The following is a 17,404-nucleotide window of genomic DNA, read 5'->3' as shown; positions in this document are numbered from 1 at the left end:
AAATAAACACAAATCAAGAAACACAACAGGGAACAGGTGCAACCAATAAGACCATACAAACCGAAAAGGAAAAAGGGATCAGCGGTGGCTAGTAGGCCGGCGACGACGACCGCCGAGCGCCGCTCGAACAGGCAGGGAAGCCACCTTCGGTGGGATTCGTGACATTGACGCCATCTGTCAAGCATGGTGGAGGCAATGTGATGGTCTGGGGGTGCTTTGATGGTTGTAAAGTGGGAGATTTGTACAGGGTAAAAGGGATCTTGAAGAAGGAAGGCTATCACTCCATTTTGCATCGCCATGCCATACCCTGTGGATGGTGCTTAATTGGAGCCAATTTCCTCCTACAACAGGACAATGACCAAAGCACAGCTCCAAACTATGCAAGAACTATTTAGGGAAGAAGCAGTCAGCTGGTATTCTGTCTAAAATGGAGTGGCCAGCACAGTCACCGGATCTCAACCCTATTGAGCTGTTGTGGGAGCAGCTTGACCGTATGGTACGTAAGAAGTGCCCATCAAGCCAATCCAACTTGTGGGAGGGGCTTCAGGAAGCATGGGGTGAAATCTCTTCAGATTACCTCAACAAATTGACAACTAGAATGCCAAAGGTCTGCAAGGCTGTAATTGCTGCAAATGGAGGATTCTTTGACGAAAGCAAAGTTTGAAAGACGCAATTATTATTTCAATTAAAACTCATTATTTATACCCTTGTCAACGTCTTGACTATATTTCCCTATTCATTTTGCTACTCATTTCATGTATGTTTTCATGGAAAACAAGGACATTTCTAAGTGATCCCAAACTTTTGACCGGTAGTGTAAACCGGAAGTGTCAATTTGCTCCCAGTGCTTCTGTGAAAAAAGTGTACTATATGTTTTAATCCCTGATGGAGTAAAGAACCATTGTCTCCTGAAAGTCCTTGCTGTCGTTGGTTCCGTCCACTTTGTATGTCCCTGACTGGTTCAGATAGTAGTAGTAGTCTGGAGTCATGATGCCCAGGCCTTCTTTCTGCTGGGGATTGGCTCCCTCTATTAGCTAAATACAACAGTTCAGGTTAATACAACTGAAAGAACATTAATTACACATCAACAATTTACACCCAGTTATGAAATACTACAGAACCGTTAATGTGCTCAAGGGTGAAAAGGTCATTCACATTGTGCAACAGTTGTACGAAAGGCCAGTAGGAGGGGACATCTCCCCTAAAGATGGGTAGTGAGAGAATCATTGTGGTTAGCTGTGTTACTGCTGGCCTAGCTCAGGGCCCGACTGACCTGGTAGTAGATGTGGAAGTTCCTCTCGTTCTCGTTCTGGCTCACCACCCTCGACTTCTCAAGGAGGAAGTTGGAGATTTTACCACCGTCCGGCTCTCCTCCTCTGCTAAACTGGATCTCAAAGTACTTACCCTGTTAGATCAGAACACACCCACAAAAAACATATAACTCAAATTAGACACGGGTCATTATTATGAGTGTCACGTCCTGACCAGTAAAGGGGTTATTTGTTATTGTAGTTTGGTCAGGACGTGGCAGGGGTGTGTTTGTTTAGAGTGTTTTCGGGGTTTGTTGTGCTATGTTCTGTTTTGAGAGGGGTGTTTGTTTAGAGTGTTTCGGGGTTTGTTGGGCTATGTTCTATGTTAGTATATTTCTATGTTTATCTAGTATGTCTAGTTCTATGTTTAGTTAATGGGGTTGACCTTCAATTGGAAGCAGCTGCTCCTAGTTGCTTCTAATTGAAGATCCTATTTAAGAGGGGTGTTTTCTATGGGATTTTGTGGGTAGTTGTTTCTTGTTTAGCTGTGTGCCTGACAAGACTGTTATTGTCGTTATTTTTGTATACGTGTGTTTTGTTTTGTTTTTCCTTCTTTCTACCGAATAAAAGAAGATGAGTATACACACTCCCGCTGCATTTTGGTCTAATCCTTACGACACCCGTGACAATGAGTTGAGGGTTGTGGTTTGGAGTGGGGATATAGCCCTAGTATGGACTGCGAAAATGAGAGCATCACAGCAGTGACACAAGGGCCTCAAAGTTGTAGTAAACTCCCTAAAAATAGATTTGTAAGTAAATAACATAAACGTGTAGGAAGGGTATTTAACCTTTAAAGGGAAAATCGATATTTTAGTATTTTTTCCATTAGTCCACTGCATTTTGCATCATCATGATGATGTGGCCGGTGACACTTTGCTTCTTGAAAGTCCAATATCTTAAGAACCTGACTTCTGACATGCAAATCACTGCTTGACTGCTGACATGCAAAACACAAGACTGTATCAACAGTAGACTAATAGAAAACAATACCAAAATATCGTTTTTGAGTGGATTTTCCTTTTAAGACAACAACTGATGGGTAAATTGTTGGTTACATTACTTTACTAGACAGCTGTTAACCCCACCCAGGATTTCACCTCAGATCGGGATTCTCAAGCTCTTTGATCTCATTGTGTTGCTCTTCCGTAATAGAGGCCTGCAGTACACACAGCAGAGCACCTCAGAGGCAGGAAACACCAGAGGTGACAGGCACTCATTTACAAAGCCTGCTCTGTTGCATGTGGATGTGGCTAGGAACTGACAATAACTTCTCAGGGTCACAGCAGTAGAGAAAGGGGAGAGGTTGAAAGGTGACTATTGCATACTGCTTCTGTGGTTATATAGTCTGCAGAATCCAGATCATCTCTGGTAGAGTACAGGAAAAACAACAACCTCACAGTGTATTGGCTATAAGAATAGGTAGCACGTGACTAACAGACCCGTTAGAGTTCAGGGCAAATAGTTGCAGAAATGAAAAGTTTACAGAATCAGTCTTACTTTCATAGGCCACACCCAGTGTCTGGAGAAGAGGAGGAAGTACAAGATGAGGAGGATAGAAAGAGAAATAATGGGAAAGGGAAGGCTGATTGCTGTACGTATCACTCACAAAGCGGCTGGAGTTGTTGTTGCGGACAGTCTTGGCATTGCCGAAGGCCTCCAGTAAAGGATTGGACTGGAGGATGATGTCCTTCACATGCTGAGAGACACATACGGAGAAACATCCCAACACAGCACTTCAGAGTCTCAATCACAGCCATTAGTAATGGCAATGTTAGTAGTTGTTTTATGAATGGTAATGATGTTAATAGCTGTTTTATAAATGGTAATGATGTTAATAGTTGTTTTATGAATGGTAATGATGCTAATAGTTGTTTTATGAATGGTAATGATGCTAATAGTTGTTTTATGAATGGTAATGATGCTAATAGTTGTTTTATGAATGGCAATGATGCTAATAGTTGTTTTATGAATGGTAATAATGCTAATAGTAATATGCTAATACCTGCACTTTATCACCTCCTCCTGATACTTTGGAGATGTAACCCATAATGTATTTGGCAGCCACAGTCTTCCCAGCTCCACTCTCCCCGCTGGCACAACACACACATAACACACAGACATATTAGAGGCAATGTCAAATACTTTGTGTGAAACTTTTTGGAAAGGTGAACTATGGCTGCACATGCAATTCACATTTAAATTTTTGGTATAAAGGAAATGAAACACTGATTCTTTGGTAGTTTTTAGAAAAGCAGTGAAAGTTGGCCTCAGTGAGCTTGGGTGGAATGACACACATGAGAAGGCCTAAGGCAGTGTTTCCCAACGCTGGTCCTCCAGTACCCCCAACAGCCCAACCCTGGTCCTCCAGTACCCCCAACAGCCCAACCCTGGTCCTCCAGTACCCCCAACAGCCCAACCCTGGTCATCCAGTACCCCCAACAGCATACATTTTGATTGTAACCATGGACAAGCAGACCTGATTCAACTTGTCAACTAATCATCATGCCCTCAATGAGTTGACGAAGGTGTGTTTGTCCAGGGCTACAGCGAAACTGTGTGTTGTTGGGGGTACTGGAGGACCAGGGTTGGGGAACACTGGCCTAAGGTGTTAAGACGGAGGAACAGAGAAGCACTAGACCTACATCCTGCCTTCCAGAAGAAAGAGATTGCAGACTTTATAAATAAAGTGTGAGACTGTTATAATAACACACCTGATAATAACACACTGGTTCTCCTGATCAATCATCATGTTCCTGTACATGTTATCAGTCAGGGCGTAGATGTGGGGAGGGTTTTCATACTGGGCCTTTACAGGTAGAGAGATGGAAAGGGAGAGAGAGAGAGAGAGAGAGACAGAGAGAGAGAGAGAGAGAGAGAGAGAAAGAGAGACAGCGAGAGAGAGAGAGAGAGAGAGAGAGAGAGAGAGAGAGAGAGAAAGAGAGACAGCGAGAGAGAGAGAGAGAGAGAGAGCGAGAGAGAGCGAGCGAGAGAGAGAGACAGCGAGAGAGAGAGAGACAGCGAGAGAGAGAGAGAGAGAGAGAGACAATGAGAGAGAGAGAGAGACAGCGAGAGAGAGAGGGAGAGAGAGAGAGAAAATGAGAGAGAAAAGAACAAAAGAGGGGAAGTTTAATGTACACTGAAAAAAATATAAACGCAACATGTAAAATGTTGGTCCTATGTTTCATGAGCTGAATAAAAAATCCATGAAATGTTCCATATGCACAAAGAGCTTATTTCTCTAAAATGTTGTGCACAAATTTGTTTACATCCCTGTTAGTGAGCATTTATCCTTTGCCAAGATAATCCATCCACCAGACAGGTGTGCCATATCAATAAGTTGATTAAACAGCATGATCATTACACAGGTACAGCTTGTGCTGGTGACAATAAAAGGCCACTCTAAAATGTGTAGTTTTGTCACACACCACAATGCCACAGATTTCTTAAGTTTTGAGGGAGCGTTTAATTGGCATGCTGACTGCAGGAATGTCCACCAGAGCTGTAGCCAATTGAGAATTGATTGTTAATTTCTTTACCATGAGCCACCTCCAACGTTATTTTAGAGACTTGGCAGTACCTCCAACTGGCCTCATAACCGCAGACCATGTGTATGGCATTGTGTGGGCGAGCGGTTTGCTGATTTCAATGTTGTGAACAGTGCCCCATGGTGGCGGTGGGGTTATGGTATGGGCAGGCATAAATTACGGACAACGAACACAATTGCATTTTATCTATGGCAATTAGAAATGCACAAAGATACTGTGATGAGATCCTGAGGCCCATCGTCGTGCATTCCTCCGCAGCCATCACCTCATGTTTCAGCATGATAATGGACGGCCCCATGGCACAAGGATCTGTACACAATTCCACAAAGCTGAAAATGTCCTAGTTCTTCCATGGCCTGCATACTCACCAGACCTGTCACCCATTGAGCATGTGTGGGATGCTCTGGGTCGACGTGTACAACGGCGTGTTCCAGTAACTTCGCACAGCCATTGAAAAGGAGTGGGACAACATTCCACAGGCCACAATCAACAGCCTGATGAACTCTATGCGAAGTAGATGTGTTGCGCTTCTTGAGGCAAATGGGGGTCACACCAGATACTGACTGGTTTTCTGATCCACGCCCCTACCTTTTTTATTAAGGTATCTGTTGACCAACAGATGCATATCTGTATTCCCAGTCATGTGAAATCCATAGATTAGGCCTAAGGAATTGTTTTCAATTGACTGATTTCTTTATATGAACTGTAACTCAGTAAATCTTTGAAATTGTTGCATGTTGCATTTATATTTTTGTTCAGTGTACAACTACTAAGGTAAACAAGGAAATTAATGGGCATATTAAGGCCAAAGTAAACAATGAAGAATAGGATGGTTTACTCACAGCCCCTTGGTAGAGTTCAACTTCCCGGTCAGTGAAATAGGGCATCTGTTTGAATGGGTTCACTGATATCAACACAGAGCCAATATAAGTCTGCACATGACTGTCAAGGAATAGGGAGGGTGTTTCTGGTGAAATCATGTAATATTGAAACAATCACAGTGACATTTTTTATGATGATATCAACCTTTCAAAAATAAAAATATCCCAAACCATAGTTTCGTCCAGACTGGATAATATCCAAAAATATTTAAAAAAATGTCACACAAAGTATGACGTAAGTGCCTAATGTCCAGTAAAAAGTGTCCTAAAAATAGGGAAGTTTGCTGTTGAGTCACACAGTGAATTTAAAAGAGGAACAGTGCAGTCCTACTATTGCAGACATAGATGTGTGTCTGCTGTGTGAAAATGTGTGCTAGGGGGATGCCTGAGGCAAGGATGGTATGTTTGTTATTGTGTTGTTGTTATTGTGTTGTTGCTAAGTGTCAATAGGAGTATCATCTATGGTCACCTTTGATACAGAATGGAAGGACCTACATGTATGCTATTGGCCAGTGATATGACCTCAATGATCCTTAATCTAAAATCTATCAACATGGTATAAAGTCCTTTGTAAGATGTTTTGTTTGTGTGCATGTTCATGTGAGTGTGTGTGTGTGTGTACATGTGTGCCTATATATATCAGTCTGATAGAGTGTGTGTGGGGGCAGGTCATGTTTTCACAGTGTACTTCCCCTCTTATTTTTAGCATTCACTGAAGAGACATTTAAAGAAACAAGAACAGAAACATTAAAATACCCATCTCTTCACAGGAAAAGGTGTTTTTGAGAGAAGTGGTACAGGAGCTCTCTAACAAACAATCCAACAGGATACAAAGATGAAGTCATCCATGAATCTCTTCTTCAAATTTTCCACAATGGCGTCTTCGCTGATCTTGGACAGCAGCACCATGTCGTCCACACCGCTCTGCTTGACATTCTGACTCTGCCAGTGGTACTTACTGCCCTGCAGGAGCACACGGTTAGGGTTAGGATTAGGGTTAGGGTAAGGGTTCAGGTTAGGGTTAGGATTAGGATTAGGGTTAGGATTAGGGTTAGGGTTAGGGAATGCACATCATTTTATTTGGAATTGAGACAGAGAGAAAAGCAGAGGTTGGTCTGTAGAGGACCTAGTTCTTACTGAATGTGAAGTACAGTACATTATGAGAGGGGATCTACAATTTAAGACAGGATATAGAAAACCAGAGGAAGCATGGGCCTACTATAATTGGAAGGCACATGCACCAGCAGACATCAGAGAGAAGTTTGTCAGCAGCAGGGTCTCTCTGTGTGTAACCCTGTCATTAAGAATGTGACTAACTGTGGTTATCAGTTCAGGAAGCTGAGGACAGTTACCAGGCAACGAGCAGTAGATGAGGTGAGCGTATGCCAATTTGGCCATCTCTGTAAAGTACTGCTTCCCACTCTAATCTGCCAGAGTGATAACCATTAGTTATGGTATCTGTTGAATATAGATGCTACCTATAGGAGTCTGTGGAATGGGAGGGCACTCAGTTTAAAGTACACCATTGGGCCATGGTTTGGTGATTTCTTTACTCAAAATGAATCTTGTGCATTGTAAAGTAATTGTCAATTAGTGGACGACCTTTACATTTTCTACACTCAACCTGCATGCCCTTGATATGATGATCACTGTCACCACATAGTGCAGAGAGCTTCCTGACTCCCCATCACCACAGTTGAGGTGGCCCAGGTTTGGCCAAAGATGTTGTATTACACTGTATGACATGGTCCTGCCTTGTTTGGGTTCCCAACACCGGTTTGATTTGATGTGGGGTGGAACCTGAAAGGAGGTCTGACATGGTTACTGTGATCTGAGTTCCAACTGTTAACCAGCTGATGATAACTTTGGAGGAGAACATTTTAATACATCTGTATATTTCAACCAAAATGAGTCAGTCAACTCTCTGTCCAATCAATCAATGATATTCAATTATCAGTAAGATACCATGTACAGTAGATACTGTAAGAAAACCAGCAGTACTTCAGTCCTCAAGGGCGGTAATGGAATAGCTCTGTTGTAAAGATTCATTCCCACTTTTCATGTGAACAACCTGACTTATAAGGCTGTTTGTTTGTCACACACATCACAACATATCCATAAATAATCTGCTCGGCTCAAAAACAGCCGGGTCAAACCACAGTTCTGACTGCGTCATTTTTTTCTCTCTCTCTCTCTCTCACTCTCCCCCTCTCCCTCTCCCTCTCCCTCTCTCTCTCCCTCTCTCACTCTCTCTCTCTCTCTCCCTCTCTCTCTCCCTCTCTCTCTCACTCTCTCTCTCACTCTCTCTCCCTCTCTCACTCTCTCTCACTCTCTCTCACTCTCTCTCTCACTCTCCCCCTCTCTCTCCCTCTCACTCTCCCCCTCTCTCTCCCTCTCTCTCTCACTCTCCCCTCTCTCCCTCTCTCTCCCTCTCTCTCCCACTCTCTCTCCCTCTCTCTCCCTCTCTCTCCCTCTCTCTCTCACTCTCTCTCTCACTCTCCCTCTCTCTCCCTCTCTCTCTCCCTCTCTCTCCCTCTCCCTCTCTCTCCCTCTCTCTCTCTCCCTCTCTCTCACTCTCTCTCCCTCTCTCACTCTCTCTCACTCTCTCTCACTCTCTCTCTCACTCTCCCCCTCTCTCTCCCTCTCACTCTCCCCCTCTCTCTCCCTCTCCCTCTCTCTCTCACTCTCCCCTCTCTCCCTCTCTTTCCCTCTCTCTCCCACTCTCTCTCACTCTCACTCTCTCTCACTCTCTCTCTCTCTCACTCTCCCTCTCTCTCCCTCTCTCTCTCCCTCTCTCTCTCTCTCACTCTCTCTCACTCTCTCTCACACTCTCTCCCTCACTCTCCCTCACTCACTCTCTCTCACTCACTCTCCCACATCACCAGCATGGGACTGACACCTTGTTTTCACATACAAAATCAGATTATCCATTTGTTTGAAATTTAAACTGTACAAAACACTCAAATAAGTCAGCGACAATAAGACAGTGATTAGGTTAGACAGAGACAGAGAGAAAAAAATCAGAGTTTCAATTGATCTACAGTATCTCAGCTCTTTACCTAACATTAGGTTGTACCATAGTCATAACCACAAGTGTGAGGATGTGCTGATAAAATGGTGGACATGGTGGACAAAATCCAAAAGCTTAAAATAGCTAAGTGCTGATGTGATTGTTGATCAAGTTAAAAATGGCCCACTTTCTGCTGTGCAGTGTCAGACCTGAGAGATGCTTTGTGCTACTACTGTATTCTATTCATCATCCCTGTCACTGCTGTCAGCCTGTCGCAGAGAAAGTTCTGACAGGGCATCAAAAATATATCCATCAATGAAAACGGTCTTAATGTAAGCTTAATGTAAATTTGGCTAATTCCGTTATCTTCGCTAATCTGTTGTGTTTGGGTATCCAGTTAGGGGCAGGATCTGTGCTTGGGAGTGTGAGGAGGAAGTATTGCGATAGAAACCAAAGGCCCATCTGTCTCTCTGCCAGGGCTGCTGCACTTCCCCTCTAAAGCCTCGCCACTGCATCTTGTGAAACCCTCTCGACTTTACAACACATCTCTGCTGCAGTCCCTCCTTACACCCCTGCGGTTAGACCTTACCCAGCTTCTCAGGAACAAAAGACACATCTAGTGCTCCTTTTCACATTTGATAGGACAGTTTTGAATGTTTTTGATCATGTACTTTTTCTCTCATGTCGTGTTAAAGTCATAAGAATCCAATCTCTGGTTATGAAAAGCACACACTCTTACTGAAATGTGAGGATATATCTATCCCTCTAGTGTAGGAATGCTCACTAAAACCTAGGTGGACACGAGCAGGGCTTGTCAGTCAAAGGAGGAAAGGAAACCATCTTCTCCATTTAAGGAGTTACATTCTCTACTACTTAACGTCCACTACCCCCTGTTTTGCAACGCTTTGTTGTATGACAGTTGTTGAAAAGAGCGATAGAACATAGAAGTTATCTATTTTCCTTTCATCATCTTCACATATCTTTACCATTTCACATTATGTCCTCTTCCATTCATTGTGTAAGAATGGAACAGGTTTAAATCTCAGTCAGACACCACTGAACATCACCGTGCTTCAACATCTGTTCTAAGTCAGCAGTTGCCAGGCTTCAAAGTGCTAGCTTCAGGGCAGAATGTGAGACTTCGCTGTACAGCTGTGTCAAGTGACCTCAACTTAACATATAAGGCCATGTTTTCAGTAAGTCTGTGAGAGAGGAAAACTCAGTGTATAGCTGTAGAGAATAGACAAGCCCTAGTGAGAGTCCGCATCAGTCTAAATGTGTGTGTGAGGTGGAGGTGTGTTACCATCGTGCCAGCGTTGTGTGTGCCTCTCTCTTCCTGCGGTCCTGCCTCAGCTGTCCAAAGTCCAGAGTGTGTGTGTGTGTGTGTGTGTGTGTGTCGGAAATCCCACACTAGACCCTCAAAGTACAGCCATCACAGTCAGGAAGTCTCCAGCACACACAGTCAGTCAGAGAGACACCAAGAAGACTTCAACATCCACAGCGTTCAAATCTACTTCCTCATACACAGACCTAGAGCGAAACAAGAACAATGAAATAGGGTGCAGGCCAGGCAGCAGGCTGTTAGCCACCCTGCCAGCTCAATGGAGTCTGCCACTAGCACAGTCAGTGTAGTCAGCTCAGCTATCCCCATTGAGACCGTGTCTGTGCCTCGACCTAGGTTGGGCAAAACTAAACATGGCGGTGTTCGCCTTAGCAATCTCACTAGAATAAAGACCTCCTCCATTCCTGCCATTATTGAAAGAGATCGTGATACCTCACATCTCAAAATAGGGCTACTTAATGTTCGATCCCTCACTTCAAATGCAGTTATAGTCAATGAACTAATCACTGATCATAATCTTGATGTGATTGGCCTGACTGAAACATGGCTTAAGCCTGATGAATTTACTGTGTTAAATGAGGCCTCACCTCCTGGTTACACTAGTGACCATATCCCCCGTGCATCCCGCAAAGACGGAGGTGTTGCTAACATTTACGATAGCAAATTTCAATTTACAAAAAAAAAAAAAAAAATTCGTCTTTTGAGCTTCTAGTCATGAAATCTATGCAGCCTACTCAATCACTTTTCATAGCTACTGTTTACAGGCCTCCTGGGCCATATACAGCGTTCCTCACTGAGTTCCCTGAATTCCTATCGGACATTGTAGTCACAGCAGATAATATTCTAATTTTTGGTGACTTTAATATTCACATGGAAAAGTCCACAGACCCACTCCAAAAGGCTTTCGGAGCCATCATCGACTCAGTGGGTTTTGTCCAACATGTCTCTGGACCTACTCACTGCCACAGTCATACTCTGGACCTAGTTTTGTCCTGTGGAATAAATGTTTTGGATCTTAATGTTTTTCCTCATAATCCTGGACTATCGGACCACCATTTTATTACGTTTGCAATTGCAACAAATAATCTGCTCAGACCCCAACCAAGGAGCATCAAAAGCCGTGTTATAAATTCTCAGACAACCCAAAGATTCCTTGATGCCCTTCCAGACTCCCTCTGCCTACCCAAGGACATCAGAGGACAAAAATCAGTTAACCACCTAACTGAGGAACTCAAGTTAACTTTGCGCAATACCCTAGATGCAGTTGCACCCCTAAAAACTAAAAACATTTGTCATAAGAAACTAGCTCCCTGGTATACAGAAAATACACGAGCTCTGAAGCAAGCTTCCAGAAAATTGGAATGGAAATGGCGCCACACCAAACTGGAAGTCTTCCAATTAGCTTGGAAAGACAGTACCGTTATGTATCGAAGAGCCCTCACTGCTGCTCGATCATCCTATTTTTCCAACTTAATTGAGGAAAATAAGAACAAACCGAAATTTATTTTTGATACTGTCGCAAAGCTAACTAAAAAGAAGCATCCCTGTAATGGCTGTCTTTGGAGAGAGTAGACCAAGGCGCAGCGTGGTTAGTGCTCATCATGAATTTATTAAAGATAGAACACTTTAAACCAAAAAACAGACAGCCAAACAGTTCTGTCAGGTGCAAAACACTAAACCAAAATTAACCACCCACAAAACCCAAAGGAAAACAGGCTGCCTTAGTATGGCTCCCAATCAGCAACAACGCTATACAGCTGTCCCTGATTGAGAGCCATACCCGGCCAAAACAAAGAAATACAAAGCATAGAAAAAAGGACATAGAATGCCCACCCAAATCACACCCTGACCAAACCTAAAAGGAGACATAAAAAAGGCTCTCTCAGGTCAGGGCGTGACAATTCCCCAAGAGAGGATGGCTTTCACTTCAGCAGTAATAAATTCATGAACTTCTTTGAGGAAAAGATCATGATCATTAGAAAGCAAATTACGGACTCCTCTTTAAATCTGCATATTCCTCCAAAGCTCCGTTGTCCTGAGTCTGCACAACTCTGCCAGGACCTAGGATCAAGGGAGACACTCAAGTGTTTTAATACTATATCTCTTTACACAATGATGAAAATAATCATGGCCTCTAAAACTTCAAGCTGCATACTGGACCCTATTCCAACTAAACTACTGAAAGAGCTGCTTCCTGTGCTTGGCCCTCCTATGTTGAACATAATAAACGGTTCTCTATCCACCGGATGTGTACCAAACTCACTAAAAGTGGCAGTAATAAAGCCTCTCTTGAAAAAGCCAAACCTTGACCCAGAAAATATAAAAAACTATTGGCCTATATCGAATCTTCCATTCCTCTCCAAAATTGTTGAAAAAGCTGTTGTGCAGCAACTCACTGCCTTTCTGAAGACAAACAATGTATACCAAACGCTTCAGTCTGGTTTTAGACCCCATCATAGCACTGAGACTGCACTTGTGAAGGTGGTAAATTACCTTTTAATGATGTCAGACCGAGGCTCTGCATCTGTCCTCGTGCTCCTAGATCTTAGTGCTGCCCTTGATACCATCGATCACCACATTCTTTTGGAGAGATTGGAAACCCAAATTGGTCTACACGGACAAGTTCTGGCCTGGTTTAGATCTTATCTGTCGGAAAGATATCAGTTTGTCTCTGTGAATGGTTTGTCCTCTGACAAATCAACTGTACATTTCGGTGTTCCTCAAGGTTCCGTTTTAGGACCACTATTGTTTTCACTATATATTTTACCTCTTGGGGATGTCATTCGAAAACATAATGTTAAATGTCACTGCTATGCGGATGACACACAGCTGTACATTTCAATGAAACATGGTGAAGCTCCAAAATTGCCCTCGCTAAACCTGTGTTTCAGACATAAGGAAGTGGATGGCTGCAAATGTTCTACTTTTTAACTCGGACAAAACAGAGATGCTTGTTCTAGGTCCCAAGAAACAAAGAGATCTTCTGTTAAATCTGACAATTAATCTTGATGGTTGTACAGTCGTCTCAAATAAAACTGTGAAGGACCTCGGCGTTACTCTGGACCCTGATCTCTCTTTTGAAGAACATATCAAGACTGTTTCAAGGGCAGCTTTTTTCCATCTACGTAACATTGCAAAAATCCGAAACTTTCTGTCCACAAATGATGCAGAAAAATTAATCCATGCTTTTGTTGCTTCTAGGTTGGACTACTGCAATGCTCTACTTTCCGGCTACCCGGATAAAGCACTAAATAAACTTCAGTTAGTGCTAAATACGGCTGCTAGAATCCTGACTAGAACCAAAAAATGTGATCATATTACTCCAGTGTTAGCCTCCCTACACTGGCTTCCTGTTAAGGCAAGGGCTGATTTCAAGGTTTTACTGCTAACCTACAAAGCATTACATGGGCTTGCTCCTACCTATCTTTCCGATTTGGTCCTGCCGTACATACCTACACGTATGCTACGGTCACAAGACGCAGGCCTCCTAATTGTCCCTAGAATTTCTAAGCAAACAGCTGGAGGCAGGGCTTTCTCCTATAGAGCTCCATTTTTATGGAATAGTCTGCCTACCCATGTGAGAGATGCAGACTCGGTCTCAACCTTTAAGGCTTTACTGAAGACTCATCTCTTCAGTGGGTCCTATGATTGAGTGTAGTCTGGCCCAGGAGTGTGAAGGTGAACGGAAAGGCTCTGGAGCAACGAACCGCCCTTGCTGTCTCTGCCTGGCCGGTTCCCCTCTCTCCACTGGGATTCTCTGCCTCTAACCCTATTACAGGGGCTGAGTCACTGGCTTATTGGTGTTCTTCCATGCCGTCCCTAGGAGGGGTGCGTCACTTGAGTGGGTTGAGTCACTGACGTGGTCTTCCTGTCTGGGTTGGCGCCCCCTCTTGGGTTGTGCCATGGCGGAGATCTTTGTGGGCTATACTCGGCCATGTCTCAGGATGGTAAGTTGGTGGTTGAAGATATCCCTCTAGTGGTGTGGGGGCTGTGCTTTGGCAAAGTGGGTGGGGTTATATCCTTCCTGTTTGGCCCTGTCCGGGGGTATCGTCGGATGGGCCACAGTGTCTCCTGACCCCTCCTGTCTCAGCCTCCAGTATTTATGCTGCAGTAGTTTATGTGTCGGGGGCTAGGGTCAGTCTGTTATATCTGGAGTATTTCTCCTGTCTTATCCGGTGTCCTGTGTGAATAAGTATGCTCTCTCTGATTCTCTCTTTCTCTCTCTCGGAGGACCTGAGCCTTACAAGATGACTCCTTGCTGTCCCCAGTCCACCTGGCCGTGCTGCTGCTCCAGTTTCAACTGTTCTGCCTGCGGCTATGGAACCCTGACCTGTTCACCGGACGTGCCACCTGTCCCAGACCTGCTGTTTTCAACTCTCTAGAGACAGCAGGAGCGGTAGAAATACTCTCAATGATCGGCTATGAAAAGCCAACTGACATTTACTCTTGAGGTGCTGACTTGTTACACCCTCGACAACTGTGAATATTATTATTTGACCATGCTGGTCATTTATGAACATTTGAACATCTTGGCCATGTGCTGTTATAATCTCCACCCGGCACAGCCAGAAAAGGACAGGCCACCCCTCATAGCCTGGTTCCTCTCTAGGTTTCTTCCTAGGTTTTGGCCTTTCTAGGGAGTTTTTCCTAGCCACCGTGCTTCTACACCTGCATTGCTTGCTGTTTTGGGTTTTAGGCTGGGTTTCTGTACAGCACTTAGAGATATCAGCTGATGTAAGAAGGGCTATATAAATACATTTGATTTGATTTGAACTGATCTCTGCCTCAGAGGACACACACTCACAGACACAATCATCCTATATCTATTGTGGCAGACCAGGGGGTTTGGTCAAGACGTTTACACAGATCAGACACGGACAGAGTATGATTAGCTCGGTTTCAAGGGTGTTTATTAAATAATAAATCAAAAGAAAAGGATAGGTCTCCCCCATGAGACCCTCTCCGGGATACCGTGTTCTGGGCTCCGGGTCTTGCTGTATTCTGTTTGGCACACAAACTCAAACTCCCTCATCTTAACTCGGGCACCGTCTCCAACTACACGGAAGTCACCTTACTTCTCCCAGTTCTCTCCTGTGTGCTGCCCTTCTGGCAGCTTTATGGGGCTTGTACAGCTGGTGAGCAATCAGCCCTTGATTACTCACCAACTCCCCAATCAGCCCCAATTAGTCCTGGGCGGAGAGCCCATCGAGACCTGGCACGTCCAGCAGATGGAGCCATCGCCTCGTGATGTATACTCCGTCTGTCACCAGGCCTCGATGAGTCTCCACGTGGTGGCTGACCTAACACCCCCCCTTTAGCTCTGTCGGGGAGGGGACTGTCGTCAGTGCAACATACGTCTCCCTTCTCGATAGGGCATCCGCGTTTCCATGCTTCGCCCCTGACCTGTGCACAACAGAAAAAGAGAAGCGTTGAAGGGACAAGAACCACCTGGTTACCCGATCGTTTGTGTCCTTTCCCCTGGCCATCCAGACCAGGGGAGCATGGTCCGTGACCAGGGTGAAGTGGGTACCTAACAGGTAATACTTGAGAGTGTTTAGCGCCCACTTCACCGCTAGACACTCTTTTTCAACAATAGAGTACTTTTTCTCTCTAGGAACCAGCTTTCTGCTGATGTACATGATGGGGTGCTCCTCCCCATCGTGTATCTGGGACAGAACAGCGCCTAGTCCCGTATCACACACATTCGTCTGGACCACCATCAGCACCTGGAAATCGGGCGTTACGAGAATCGGATGGGAGCACAACGCTTCCTTCAGAGGGCTGAACGCCGCTTCTGTCTCGTTCGTCCATTTCACTGTTTTCGGGAGGCGGCCCCTGGTTAGATCGGTGAAGGGGGAAGCTATAGCCTCAAAGTTGGGGATAAATTGGCTATAGTATCCTGCCAGTCCCAGGAAGGACTTGACCTGTGTCTGGTGCGTGGAACAGGCTAGTCACGCACAGCGTGAACCTTCCTCTCCTGGGGCTTGACGTTCCCCCATCCGATCAAATACCCCAGGTACTCCACCTCCTCGAAACCTAGTTTGCACTTCTTGGGGTTCGCTGTCAACCCGGCTTGTCTGAGCACGTCCAGTACCACCTGGAGGCACGTCAAGTGCTCTTCGCAACCTTGGCTGTGGATGATGATGTCATCCAAATAGGCCGCTGCGTACTGCTGGTGGGGTCGAAGTACTTTGTTCATCAGCCGCTGGAATGTGGGCTGGGCTCCGTGGAGACCGAACGGGAGCACCCAGTACTGATACAACCCGTCTGGTGTCGAAAACGCCGTCTTCTCCCGGGAGGAGGCTGCCAACGATACCTGCCAATATCCTTTGGTCAGGTCAAGGGTGCTGATGTACCGGGCCTTTCCCAATCGATCGATGAGCTCGTCCACCCTCAGCATGGGATATGCGTTGAACAAGCTGATGCCGTTCCCCCCCGGAAATCATTACAGAAGCAGAGGCTACCGTCTGGTTTGGGCACCAACACGATGGTGCTGCACCATGCACTGTGGGACTCTTCAACGAACCCCATCCTCAGCATAGCCTCCACTTCCTGTTTCACAGCCTTCCTTCGGGCCTCCGGAATCCGATATGGCCTCTTTCTTACCGTTTCGCTGAGCCAAGTACGGATGTGGTGTTCAATGAGGGTCGTGCGGCCCGGCTTCTCGGAGAACACTGCCGTGTTCCGATCGACAAGCTCCTTGAGCTCTTGCTTCTGGGCTGGGTCGAGGTCCTCATTGCTCGGGACCACCACTGGTCCCGTTGGCGTCCTGGGTCCAGACCATAACACGGCCACGGCTGTCCTCTCGTGCCACTTCTTCAACAGGTTCACGTGGTAAATCTGTTGAAGTTTCCATCTCCCCGGTTGCCGTATGCGGTAATTGACAGGTCCCATCTTCTCGACGACCTCGTATGGTTCGTGCCATGTTGCCAGGAACTTACTTTCAGCCGTGGGGATTAAGACCAGCACCCTGTCTCCCACCCTGAATTCTCGGGGCTGGGCTCCCCGATTGTAGACCTGGGCTTGGGCACGTTGGGCCTTCTCCATATGTTCCCTCACGACGGGCCATATGGCTGTCATCCGCTCCCTCATCGTCTCCACGTGCTCTACCACGCTGCGTATGGGGTTGGTTGGACTTCCCACACCTCCTTTGCGAGGTCCAGTAGGCCGCGTGGCCTCATCCAGTAGAGGAGTTTGAACGGGGAAACCCAGTGGGGGATTGGGGTACTTCTCGGATTGAGAACATTAGGTGGGGTAGTAGCTGGTCCCAGTTCTTCCCGTCATGCTCAATGACCTTCCGCAGCATCTGTTTGAGC

At 45.4% G+C, this 17,404-nt stretch overlaps 1 protein-coding gene across 1 annotated transcript in view; it reads right to left on the bottom strand.

The window, feature by feature from the left end:
• Positions 1 to 10,252, bottom strand: part of LOC115192551 (unconventional myosin-If) — a 28,121-nt gene extending 17,869 nt beyond the window's left edge. Inside the window, exons 1-8 of the mRNA XM_029751181.1 lie at positions 10,050 to 10,252; positions 6,568 to 6,699; positions 5,698 to 5,787; positions 4,022 to 4,116; positions 3,313 to 3,400; positions 2,917 to 3,006; positions 1,274 to 1,405; positions 900 to 1,034 (exon numbers count right to left, since the gene is read on the bottom strand). Coding sequence (XP_029607041.1) covers positions 900 to 1,034; positions 1,274 to 1,405; positions 2,917 to 3,006; positions 3,313 to 3,400; positions 4,022 to 4,116; positions 5,698 to 5,787; positions 6,568 to 6,699; positions 10,050 to 10,052 — 765 coding nt within the window. The 5' untranslated portion in view covers positions 10,053 to 10,252. The remainder of the gene's footprint in view (positions 1 to 899; positions 1,035 to 1,273; positions 1,406 to 2,916; positions 3,007 to 3,312; positions 3,401 to 4,021; positions 4,117 to 5,697; positions 5,788 to 6,567; positions 6,700 to 10,049) is intronic.
• Between the last annotated feature and the right edge of the window lie 7,152 nt (positions 10,253 to 17,404).

Source organism: Salmo trutta, chromosome 4, assembly GCF_901001165.1.
Source record: "Salmo trutta chromosome 4, fSalTru1.1, whole genome shotgun sequence".
NCBI lineage: Eukaryota > Metazoa > Chordata > Actinopteri > Salmoniformes > Salmonidae > Salmo > Salmo trutta.
This window is presented reverse-complemented; position numbering and strand designations above follow the sequence as displayed.